Source organism: Vigna radiata, chromosome 9 (assembly GCF_000741045.1).
Source record: "Vigna radiata var. radiata cultivar VC1973A chromosome 9, Vradiata_ver6, whole genome shotgun sequence".
Lineage (NCBI taxonomy): Eukaryota > Viridiplantae > Streptophyta > Magnoliopsida > Fabales > Fabaceae > Vigna > Vigna radiata.
The window spans coordinates 20,599,530-20,613,398 of NC_028359.1; the positions used below are offsets into that span (position 1 = coordinate 20,599,530).

Below are 13,869 nucleotides of genomic sequence, written 5' to 3' on the forward strand. Positions count from 1 at the left end.
ACATTACCGTACGTCCCCATATCGATAAAGACAAACATCTTTTACTGAATGAGTTAAACAATAAAAGCATTGAGCGCAAATGAGAACCCAACAATAAAGCAATTGATCACCCTATTCCTATGTTTAGGTAATATTCTTATCAAGGGAATTCCCCAGATCGTGATATGTAGATATCTCTTAATACCAATCTTATGGAGAGAAGAGGAGAACTCTCACCTTCCCCAAATCCACCAACCCTAAGAGTGCGATATCTCCTCATGATACTTACAAATCATAAGATTTATGCCAAATATGAATAAATCATAACAAACATTTGAGCAAAGAAGAATATCTCTAACAATTAATGAAAGAAGCATATATCAATAATAATCAATTCAAATACAAGAGAGTTTAAAGGTTACATATTCCCCAATAACAAATGAGATTATTTCTCCATCGTCATGAAGAACTAGGTGTACAATGGAATGAAAGAGATAGAAACCCTAGAAAGAGAAAATAAGAGTTGTCAATTCCCTAAATCTGCCCCCAAAGGGGTGAAAAATATGTTTTTGTGCCTAAGCCATCAAAAGATACATTCTCTAAGATGTTCTAGTCTTTAAATAGGGTAGACAAATAACAGAAAACGAGTCCAAGCCCAAAACAGATCATAAAAATAACAGAAAACTGGCCTAGGTCCGATAGTACACCGCCCAACGGTGGTTTGCATCGCCCGGTGGTGGGTGCGACACCTAGAATGGCCCTTAGCGCTGTCCAGGCGAAAAACAGTGAAAACCTGGTCCCAGTCCACCGTCCGGCGATGCTTTTCACCTCCCCGCGCTCCTACGGCAGAAAACTGCACTTTGGTCAACTTTTCAGCATTATGGTTGACTAGTTGAGTGGTTGACTTTTCTGCATTCTGGTTGACTTTTCTGCACTACAACTCCTTGATACTTCAATCCTTCTTTCAAATCATTCCAATAACCTACAAAATCAAGGAAATTTAGTGATAAAATCATAAAGCATACCCTCAACTCTCTTATTCACAAAACTAAAGCAAAATCATGAGTAAAAGAAAGTTCCTAAGTTAACAAGGGTGCATTTGATATCAAAATTAAGTATAAAAATAACGGTTTTTGAACTGTTATCAAGCACCGGTCACTGATTTGAATCGTTGGTTTTTAGATTTGAGTGGTAAATTTCGAATAGGTAGGAATATCTTGAGTGAGTTATTGGTTAAGTGGATGGATTCCAATAATTGTTCTCTTTTAATTGGAGATAAACTTGTGTCTGTGAATGAGAAGGAATTTTTTTTTAGGTTTGGGGTTGAGTTCAGATGGTAAAGATATTAATTTAAAGGAAGAAATGGGAAGAAGTGCTTGTGTGAAATACATAGGCAAAAAAACAAGAGATTTCAATTTGGTATGCAAATGTTTGATGAGAAAACAAAAAAATACCTTGTTCTCATTTTTGTAGCTTGTACATATTGGTAGGGATATCTTAGATATTATTTCAACAATGTAGCGGAAGAGTGTTTCCAATTTTGTTTGAAATTGTTGATAATTTAAGTGGATTGGGTAATTATTGTTGGGGTAGTTTAGTGTATCTTTATTTGGTTCGTAGTTTGTGCAAAGCTTTAGATGGTTGGAAGAAAGGAAAAGGTACAACAAACGTTTATGTTGATGGTTGCATTTACATGCTGCAGGTAATTTATATGATATGATTTAAAATGTCAATTTATGTTTTGGGTTGCATTGTGTTCTTGACCAAATGTTAAGATGAAATTTATTTTTAGGTATGGTTTTGTGAGAATTTCATTCCTCCCCAATGTCCAGTAGATAAATTTCCTATAATATTGCATTGGATGAATATACATTTGGGAGACAACTACATGAAACTAGTTATGGAAATGGGTGTGGTATGTGCTTTATTGTTTGACTGTTGTATGTTATGATAAATGTCATTATAGTATGATAACAATTGTTCAATTTTAGGTTCATTATGATGTTGATGTTGGTACAATGAAGGATAAGAAGGATGAAAAGGATCACAAAGATGACAAACCATCAGCAAAGAAGCTACTGAAAAGAAAACGCAGAGAGAGTCTTATGTGTACTTTAGACGAGCAACAAAATCTAGTTGCAGAACTTAGAAGGAGGGTTGTTGTATTGGAGGAAGAGTTGGCTGAAGAGAAAGCTAGACGAAGAAGACCAGAGGATGGTGGACACAATATGCCACATGCAGAACCGTCCATCTCCCCGGGAGGCATGTCCACTGATCCATCTCCAATGAAGACCTATATGAGGATTTCTTTTCTCCATGACCGACTTTAACCTGTTGGTGCTTGGTCATCCTTTTCGCTTCACTGCTACAGGGCTACGAACAAGTACATCAACACTTGCCTCAACAATTTTGGGTATTGTACCGATGACCGGATTGTCATATCGTAGTTCACTTCCATCACTAATTATGTTATTTGTCATGGATGAACTGCATCCAAACTTTTTACCCAGCAAATCAAGTTCTTTTTTCAACTCATTAGAAGAAGCTTCTGACTCGCAAGCTACGTCAGCTATTTCATAGAATCATTTGCACAACATTTGATATCTTTGCATCGTCGGTTCATGATTGGAATATTTATACGCTGCTCTAATGAGAGTGTGCCTTCTACAAATATTTTTGCTCCACCGCCGTTTAACGTATTTTGAGGGCACATTGTAAAAATCTTTCTGTCCATTAACACACTTAATTCTTTTTTAATTCGGCCAATTGACAACTGCCACGTGGCGTTGTCAAAACTGTGTCAACATTTTGTTGTCAAAGAAGCGTTTTCGAAGAATAAGATACTAGTTAGGGACATTCAAGGGCACCGTATCTTATTAACATCTCCCCCCGACTGTAAAAATTAATCCCATCTCTATTTTAAAAGGTTTATACAAATTATTCCCTCTTCCCTGTTGTAAATAATCGACCTACCATTCTATATTATTTTTTCAATAATTAGCTAATTAAACAAACTTGCGTCAAACAATTTGCCCATAAATTGTCCTCAAGGTGAAAATACAGGAACTACTGTTGTATGAGATTGAATAAATCTCAAGAACTCTCGCCAGTGGGAATATCATGCCAATGAATGAGGATTTCTTTCCTGATTCATTTTTTTCTTGCAATTGGGACTTATTCAGGGTAACTTGTAATTCCATGTCTTTTGTCAATGCCAATGGTAAGAGGTTGAACTACTGAGGAAGGGCAATTGATCTCTAACAATGACATGGAAGACATGGTGAATGGTGCACCTTGTTGGCAGTTGTAATTTCTAAGCTTTTGTGCCAATTGTGTTTTGTTTTGTAATTTGATAAAGGCCATAGTACCTTCCCAACTTCTAGTACCTTTATATTAAAACATTCTGCCATCAGTGGTCCTATGGTCTCCAATTCCATTTTACCCAATTAACCTTAAATTAAAAATTCCTAAAATCAGATGTGATGCAGTGATAATATGTACTATATAATGGTAACATTTCTCTAAGGTATGCTAATTGGATTTCCATTCTCTTCAACAGCATACTTAGGTGAAAAAAAGTCGTAATAATGATACTTACTTGATCCTACTACCCAATAAAACAAGCTCAAACTATGGTGTGATAATTTTTTGATTATTATATGGTTATTTGATCAATTGTTTCAATCACTTTATTTGATTTGTTTCAATCTTACATTTTTATATTTCTTTTATGACAACTGAATTCATTATAACCTAGAAGGATGGATTTTGAAGAATTTTGTGTAGATGTGTTAAGTGTGCATTAACTTGAAGCTCTTGATCTTTGGGAACAACTACTCATTGTGTCTACTATGAGCTTTATGCATCAAAATCAACATTTTTAATGGACATGTTTCTCAATCATATTTTTAATATTTTAATTTAGTTTTGAACATCTTTCTTTTTAATTTTTATATATGAACAATTAGATGTATGAATTATATTATATATTGAACAATGTAGTTTATTTTATATATAATATTCAGTTTTAGTTCATATTATTTCATTGTATGTGGGGTTAATAAAACTAATTTGATCATAATCTCATTTTATCACAATCAAAAACTAAAAAAATATTATCTGCGCACATTTTCGACGATTTTCCAAAAAGCCCTACAAATACCGGAAGTTTCCTCAAAACCCTTGCAAATACCGGCAGTTTTTGCGGAACCCCTGCTAATACCGGGGATTTTTTCAAAACCCACCGGAAACAAAAAAAATAACTCCCGAAAAAATTGTAAATTTTTGTAACGAATAAGGATAATACATTCTCTATTTTTTTAAAATTATATTTGTTTTAATTAAAGTAATTATACGTAATATTAAAAAAAATAGAAAGCATACTATAGAAAATTTACTCATTTAAAATGTTCTAAATAACAAAATTATAATTAAGAATACCGGTCTTCCTTCTTTTTCTCAAAAACTATATCAAAATTGGATAGTTTTCCTTTTAAAAACTATATATATATATATATATATATATATATATATATATGAATAATATGGGTTTGCTAACTTGTGTATGCTCTTTTTTCAGTTAGTACATTTTAGCAATGTATACCGGATTTTAGTAGACAAAAATACCCTCATATTTTATGGATTCTAAGTTTTAAGGTAAAGGGTATTTGAATAATTTTCATTCTCAAAACAAAAAAAAAAATAAGAAACCCTCAAACCCTTACTTACCTCTGTTAAGCCCCTGGCAAGTGTACCAGATCGTTATCAAGTAATATAAACGGTAAGACCGAATATCGTTCTCCCAAAGGACTCATTGGCCTAGACGTTCATGTGATTTGATTTTATAAGACTTGAAAGAAAAATAATTTATAAGGTTGATGCAAAAACATAATTTAAATATGCAAATGCAAAGTGAATCAGTTGGCAAATAGGACTATGAATTAATGGAGTTGTTGGGGTTTAAATTTCATCTTTATCCACTCTCCTATATCTACTATTCTTATTAAATTCGCTTTATTATCAAAGTCATGGAGCTTTCTAATCTACTCAAAACCCGATTCCTCGGCGAAGAGAGCCTATTATCAATTACTAGTTTACCATTCCTAGTCTCCCTAAGTAATCAATAACGCATGATAAACAGAAGTTTAAAGCAATTGGTCGTCCTACTCCTATTCCTAGGTAATATTGCTTAACCAAAAGAATTCCTATCAGTTCGAGACTTCCCCATACGTTCCTGTATCGACAAAATCAAAGATAAATACACCGAATGAATTAAACGATGCAAGCATGAAAATTGGATAAGAAAACCCAAACTATTGATAATACAAGCATGTGAATAAAACAAGAATTTCGATATAAGAGAGTTTCAAAGGATTACATTGTTCCCCAACAACAATGGGTTTAGTTCACCATGGACATGGTGAAACTAGATGGAATAAATTAAAAGAATGGAAGAATAAACCCTATAATTGGTGATTCGGAGCTCCTGCATCCAAAAACCGCCTCCAAGGAGTGAAGAAGATGCTCTGGACGTTTCTGATTACCAACAGATTACTTCCGAAATCGAACTAGGTGTACTTATAAGCCAAAAAAGTAACAGAAATTCTGCCCAAGCCCACTCATTTAGGCGTTCAGCGCTAGCTATCGCTCAGCGGTGGCAACGCTGGACGCTCAATGCTTACTAACGCTCCGCAGTCTGCGTCTTGGAAGCCTAGCGCTGAGTTAGCGTTGGGCAGTGGTCGCGACACCTCTTTTTCATCTTTTCTTGCCCTTTCTCTATTCCAAGTCCTGCCTTCTTCATTTTCATCATTCAATTCTCGTAAAATCCTGTCAAAACAATGTAAAACCAAGCATAATATCTCCAAAACCACTTTTGGCTCTCTTGTTCACTGACTTAAACAAAATGCATGATTTCAGGCTAATTCTAGGTCATAAGGGTTGTGTTTTGATATCAAATTAATGTATAAAAATAACGGTTTTTAGACCGTTATCAACCTCCCTCATTCCTCTCAATCCTTTCTCTTTCATCTCTCTCACTCGAACCTTCTCTCTGTCATCCCTACAGTAGGCGCAACTGAAAAAATTAGTTCTCTTTCATCTCTATTTTTTTTAAATTATATTTGTTATTATTAAAGTAATTTTACGTAATATGAAAAAAAACAGAAAGCATACTATAGAAAATTTACTCATTTAAAATGTTCTAAATAAAAAAATTATAATTAAGAATATATATATATAAAAATTGGATAGTTTTCCTTTTAAAATATATATATATATATATATATATATATATATATATATATATATATATATATAATATAGGTTTGCTAACTTGAGTATGCTCTTTTTTCAGTTAGTACATTTTAGCAATGTATACTGGATTTTAGTAGACAAAAATACCCTCATATTTTATGAATTCTAAGTTTTAAGGTAAAGGGTATTTGAATAATTTTCATTCTCAAAACTAAAAAAAAATAAGAAACCCCCAAACCCTTACTCACCTCTGTGAAGCCCCTGGCAAGTGTACCAGATCATTATCAAGTAATATAAACGGTAAGACCGAATATCGTTCTCCCAAAGGACTAAGTGGCCTAGACGTTCGTGTGATTTGATTTTATAAGACTTGAAAAAAAAATAATTTGTAAGGTTGATGCAAAAACAGAATTTGAATATGCAAATGCAAAGTCAATCAGTTGACAAATAAGACTATCAATTAATGTAGTTCTTGGGGTTTAAAATTTCATCTTTATCCACTCTCCTATATCTATTATTCTTGTTAAATTCGCTTTATTATCAATGTCATGCAGCTTTTTAATCTACTGAAAACCCTATTCCTCGGCGAAGAGAGCATATTATCAATTACTAGTTCATCATTCCTAGTCTCCCTAAGTAATCAATAACGCATGATAAACAGAAGTTAAAGCAATTGGCCGTCCTACTCCTATTCCTAGGTAGTATTGCTTAATCAACAGATTTCCTATTAGTTCGAGACTTCCTCGTACTTTCCCGTATCGACAAAATCAAAGATCAATACACCGAATGAGTTAAACGATGCAAGCATGAAAATCAGATAAGAAAAGCCAAACTATTGATAATACAAGCATGTGAATAAAACAAGATTTTCGATATAAGAGAGTTTCAAAAGATTACATTGTTCCCCAACAACAATGGGTTTAGTTCACCATGGACATGGTGAAACTAGATGGAATAAATGAAAAGAATGGAAGAATAAACCCTAGAATTGGTGATTCGGAGCTCCCGCATCCAAAAACCGCCTCCAAGGAGTGAAGAAGATGCTCTAGACATCTCTGATTGTCAAAAGATTACTTTCGAAATCACACTCGCCTAACCCTAATCTACATTCCTTACTTATCCAATTTGTTTCTCTCTCATCTCTATACTCTCCCTCACTCACACACAACAACTCGCGACACTGCAATTTGTTACTTTTGCTATGTTCATTCTTTTGTTTTCCACTTTAATAACAAAATAATTGATGATGTTGATGTTGATTTTTGATTGGAGGGTTGTGCTATATCTTTTCCCTTCTACAATAATTTCAATAATTTCAAAACTAAAAGATAAAAAAACAAGAAACCCCCCACGAAAAGACGTTAGTGTCAACCCATAGTAGTTGCAAAGCGTTTAGTTACTTATTACCAATTTTGATAAAATTATAGAAATGAAAGGAGTAGAAGGTAAACTATGAGCATGATGGTAACAAATTTATTAACTTTAAATTTTAATTTGAAATTCAGTGCGTTTTGTTTTTCTTAAATTCACTTCGATGACAAATGATAAATCAAAATGACAACATCATATTTATATTAACCAAACAAGTTAGAGATATGAATTATTTAAAATAAACTTACATGATGTGATTTAGTTTGGAAAGTAATTTTCTGGTCCAGTTGAGAGCTAACAGGTTCATTACGACTAGTTTACTAATTTTTGGTTGGAAACTACTCAATAATCTATAATCTGCTCAAATCTAGAATATGTGTAATTTGGTAGAATATTTTTATGCATAACAGGTTGGGGCAGCAGTAGCTTTTCCTTTTCTCCTATTTGATCTTGTGTTTCCTAGAAGATCAAAACTGGATTTATTTCTGGATTTCATGAATTTGGAAAAGATTTTTACCATGAGATTCATTGCTTCAAGATCTGGATTTTCTATTTCAGAATCGGCCTCTTCAACACGTCTTCTTGAGGCAATCTTACTTGTAGTCTTAAGGGCGATGATGTGTTTTTGTTCTCCTTCTTCTTCNTCCTTCAATCTCCTCGTTCTAACTCATCTTCTCTTAGTTTGCCAAAGAGAGTAGTTGTGTTCATAATGGCCAAGTCTCTTGATTCAGATATGGTAGTACCTTTGGCTACCAACTTCTGTTTAAGTTCTTCAAGATCTTGATATTTATTTCCGCTTTGTCAAATGTTTTTCCAAGGGCAAGAAGATGGTTAACAATATGAATAAACCTCTTTTGTACATCGAAGATAGTTTCACCACTCTTCATTCTGAACATCTCATATTCTTGAATGAGAGAATTCNTCCTTGCTTTCTTGACTTTGTAAGTGCCTTCATGAGTGACTTCCATAACATCTCACATTTCCTTTGNAGTTGTACACATATAAATTCTATAAAATTCATCAATGGTAAGTGTAGAAGAAATGATATTCTTGGCTCTAACATCACAATGAGCTCTTTTGTTCTCATATGCATTCCACTCAGAAAAGTCTTTAACCTTTTTCTTACCATTCTCAATCTTTATTGGTTCAAAGGGGCCATTGATAACGACATCCCGAACACCTTTGTTAATTGATTCCAAGAAAACTTTCATCCTTATTTTCCAAAAAGGGTAATTTTCACCCGCAAATAGTGGTGGCCTATTTGTGGATCCACCTTCTCCAAAGGTTTGAGATACATTGGCCATCAGGATCAATTTAATGGATTAAGCAATAAAAGTAATTGATTAAAATTTGATTAATTTTCAAATTTCCAACTCTGGTGTCAATTGTAAGAAAAGAAACGCCTTATATCTCAAGCCAGGGGTGTGAATTAGATTAAGCCTTTTTAATTAATCTTTTCAAAGTCTTTATGATTTCTTTGGCTTTGTAGAAATCAATAAACAAAATTGATGAATCAAAATTAAAAGAGAAAAAGTAGAGAAAGATCAACACAAGCAATCTATACTAGTTCGACTAATCACAAGCTTACATTCAGTCCTCCTTCAACAACCTTAGTTGAAAGGAATCCACTATAATTGATTGAGTTTACAGAAATACAAAGATACCCTCTTAATGCATTCCCATCCACACTCAAAATCAATATAGCAATACAAGAGATGAATAACCTCACTCTCTTACAAAAACCGAGACAAATCACAGCTCTCAACCCTTGGCAAACCCGCACAGGTACACAATCACAAATTGTTTATGATGAATCTGATCTCCAAGTCACACTCCTCTAGTGTAGATCAAATTAAAACAACTTTAGCACACTTTCTTGAAAGAATCTAGATGGGTAATCAACCAATGAATCCTTGATTCTCCAAGATCACTTTTGGAATGCTCCTGTAATCAAAACTCAATGAAAACATTAGTATTTGAAAGTGATAGGAAATTCTTGTTTTGAAACAGGTCTCAAGACGCACATATATAGGATTTTTTAAACCTTGACGCATTATAATCGATTAAGGTTTTTCTGTAATCTGTTAAGCTTTTGCTTCTGTTTTAACATATTATCCTAAGCATGTAATCGATTTTTTAATCATATAAGCTAGTAATTAATTCAAATGACCATTTTAACATATCAAGCATTAAATGCAAAGGATTAGACAAAGAAAATTGATTTAATCAATTAGACAACTTATGTAATCGATTATTCAAACACTTAGCTAAATTGTCTATCCAATTTCCCTTCTAAATAGATTATCTCCCTTATGAAACAAATTGTAGCAAGCTTTCTGTTTTAATCGATTATATACTTTTTATAATTGACTACTACAAAACAATTTGCCCCTATTAAGCATACTAAGTGATATGGTGAAATCTAACAGATTATATATTATGTTAAATCAATTATTTCAACTAAAAATGTGATTATTAATCTGTTTTAAGTATGATTTGTTTAACAATGATGAATTCATATATCAAACACAAAGAAGATAAAGATAAAACATTTGTTATGCCAATTGTTATGCAAAAAACCATAAAACCATTCTTTTGTTCGTCATAAAAAACAAAGATATATAAGAAGTTAAAGCTCCCCCTATCAACAATATTCATACTTGTTTTTAGTTCCTAAACAAGTTCTTAGTGTTAGGTTTCCATTGAGTCAATTTTTCTAGTTGTCAAAATATCATTTATTTCCTTAGGATTTCCTATATACACTAGTTTCTTTAGCCTTGATCTTTGGTAATTGTTGTGAAAGAAATATGATGATTGTTGTGTTCTATAAAATATATTGAGAAAAAGGACAAAGCAACAAGTGAACTGAATTTTAGATTTGTATTTTAGTGCAGTTTACATTTTCCAACAAGTGTTTTGGTTTGGCTAAGCTCTTTTTATCTTGTATTCTTAGTTTTATTTTGGTTTTATTCATCTATTCTAATACTTTTCTTTAGGGATTCCTTTTAGAGTTTGACTAACTTTGAAGGTAACATCTTGAAGGCTTAAAGAAGGCTAACAAAAGCATTTCATTGGACTTTGGAAGAAGGATTCATACACAGATTTGGAGTGAACATCAAGATAAGATAAAAACTTTAAGAAACCAAAAATTTAGGGGTATTTTTTGCACTTTTATTTGTTGTTTTGTATCATAGAACCTGTGTTTTTGTAATTTTTTTGGTTTCATTGCTTATTTGCTTGGTGTCTTCGGACAATGGCTTTGGTACAATCTCATCTCCATTGCTAAAATTGTGTAATAGCTTAATTTCCACTCTTGGAAGTGAATATGTGTCAAGTGGATTTTAAGTATCACTTTTATATTCACATAGGGTTTGGCTAATCTCTTTTGATCTTGTATTCCTTTTATACTTGTTTTTTCTTTTAAGTCTCTATGATACCTAGGTTGTTTGAAAGCATTTTAAGAAAACCTTTCTTTGCTTTCTAGGAACATTCTTTGCATTAGCATTTGAAAAAGTTTTGGAAGATTTTTACTTAGAAGGTTATGTAAGACTAAGGAAACTCTGTCTAGAAAAGACTTAGTTTATAAGTTTAATATAGTTCATGAAATATGACATATTTATTAAGTTTAATACAATTAATTATGATTAATGAATATGTGATTTTTACTTTGTAATTATACAATGAAATTAGAGTTGTTAACTTTAACGATGGTCTGTGGACCAACCTTAGTCCACCCTTAAAAATGTTCCTTTTTAGGAGGCTCCCTCAAGTGGGGGCCAAAAAAAAAAGTCATAGCCCCCTCAAGTGGGGGCCAAAAAAAAAAAGTCATAGCCCCCTCAAGTGTGTTAGAGTTAGGGTTAAGGTGAGGTTGGCCCTACTATAAGACTTTAATGATCTTGTAGAAAAAATATCATTCATATATATAAAATTATATATTTTATTAGATAGTCTAATATGTTGTAATTTTATTATATTCAAATCAATATTTTTATATTATATATGTTATTATGTTATTAAATAAAATGTAAAATATATAGTTTAATATAATTATTGACTATAATCTAATTATTAATTTTATCAATTATTTAGAGAAGAAAATGTCAGAGTGGCTGCAGCGGAATGGTTAGCGTGGGATAACAAACCAAAAGGGGGTTGAATTGGTCTTTAATAAAACCATGTGTCTTTTAAATTTCTACTCAATTAAACTTACTGAGCAAATAATAATAACAAATAAAGAGAGTAAGGTTGAGAGAAATTTGTACATATGATTTTATCCTGGTTCGGATCTTACCAATCCTACTTTCAGTCGCTTATCTCAAAACAAGATAAACAATTCACTAATCACAAAATAATTACAAACTACAATCACACAGATACAATTTGTAATTGTTGAGAAAACACCTATCTTGAAGCCACAAAAGATGAGACACACTTCCCTTAAAGACACCAAGGGACGAACACCTCCTCCGAATACTTCACGAAGGATGAACACCTCCTTTGAGTCTTCACAAAGGATGAACACTTCCTCTGAATACTTCACAAAGGATGAACACTTCCTCCAAATACTTCACGAAGGATGACTTCCTCTTCCAAACACCTCCTTAGATGCACGAAGGATGAACCGATTATTCCTCTGTCACCATAGCAGCACTTCACCAACTCCACAAACGACAGTTTCTCAAGCCGAACAAGAATACACGAGTCTCAAAGGTTTTTGAGTACTAAAACAAAAGAGAAGAGTTGTTATTATTGAAGGAAAATGAGATCCTATTTATAGACTCAAGAAAAAACTCTTTCATTCTTCGTTTCCAGCCATTTAACACTTTTAATCGATTAATATACTTGTTAATCAATTAAAATGAGTACAACGACTAGTTCAACGACTAGAAAACTACAACGGTCACCTTTAACCGATTAATCCACTTGTTAATCGATTAAAAGGTATTTTAATCGATTATTTCAGAGGCAGTTTAAGTTTCCAGCTCTTATCAAGATTAATTGATTAACACTGGGTTTAATATATTAATATAGTGCGTTTTTTACTCTGAACATCAATTTTGAAATATGAAAGTACATGAAATCAAAACTACTAAGAACCTAACTCCTAGACATTAAATTACAATTATTACAAAAGCTTTTTATAACAATACAAGTCTTCAAAAGATCTTCTTGAATCTTGATTTCTCTTGACTTGATTTGAACATCATCAAAACTTCATCTTCATCATTTTGCGAACAAAAAACTTATAACATTTAATAAAGCATTATGTAATACATTATGATAAAATCTCACATAACAGAAAAAACTTGGAGTCTGACAAAAATGTGAGAATATTGGATCAGTTCTAATAAAATTTACACTAAATTCTTTCTTAAAATTACTATATATATACATATATATATTGATTATTATAGATAAATAAATAATTGGTGGAATTCATATTTAAATTTAAGTCATAAATTAAAAAAATATAAACAACATATAATAAAAAAATTCATAAAATTATTATTCATAAATTCATTATTTTAAACTTTCAAATTGGGATTCCTTAATTTGTTTTCTTTAAGATCTAGATGAATTTTTCACACAAGAAAATTAAATGTTTAGCCAATAACGAAAAATTAAATATGTTGTTGCATAATTTTCTATATAAGCAACCAACCAAAATTATTTGAATCTCTTACAAAGTCTATGTTAGTCTGGCTAAACTATTTGTATAATGTTCTTTGACAAATTAAAAGTACTTTGATTTGCACTACTATTTTTTTTCTTCTATTCAAAATGAATATTCTTTCTAACAAGAAGGTCTAAAGGCTAATCCTTGTCTAGAGGAGTTTTATGGATATTTTGATTCTATTAACTTTTTCAATAGAGGACTTTGACCTAGTGAGTTTACTAGCCCCAAATGTCTGGTCAAGACCAAATTGACTTGTCTAATTGAAATATATAATCAACTAAAATAATATAAATGGGAAATATAAAATATTTATTAGGTATAATAAACATATAATTATGATTAGTAAAATATGATTAATTAAGTTTCAAATTTCTCATAAATTTGTATACTTTCTTGTTTTTTCATGGTAAAAAATATGAAGTTTCCTGCTACATACAAAATAGAATTGAAGCAATAAAAGGCATTGATAATTTTACATTAAGTGAGTAAAATTGTTTTCTTAGTTATTAAATCTCATATGTCTTAATAGACGAAGATAAGAAAGTGATGGGACAAAATATTAACCATGTCACTAGTTAAAAAAAAAATTA

General features: G+C 31.8%; 1 protein-coding gene across 1 annotated transcript in view; it reads right to left on the reverse strand.

The window, feature by feature from the left end:
* Positions 1-2,324: 2,324 nt before the first annotated feature.
* LOC106773503 overlaps positions 2,325-13,869 on the reverse strand; it is a 34,797-nt gene continuing 23,252 nt past the window's right edge. The window contains exon 9 of the mRNA XM_014660188.2: positions 2,325-2,548. Coding sequence (XP_014515674.2) covers positions 2,325-2,548 — 224 coding nt within the window. The remainder of the gene's footprint in view (positions 2,549-13,869) is intronic.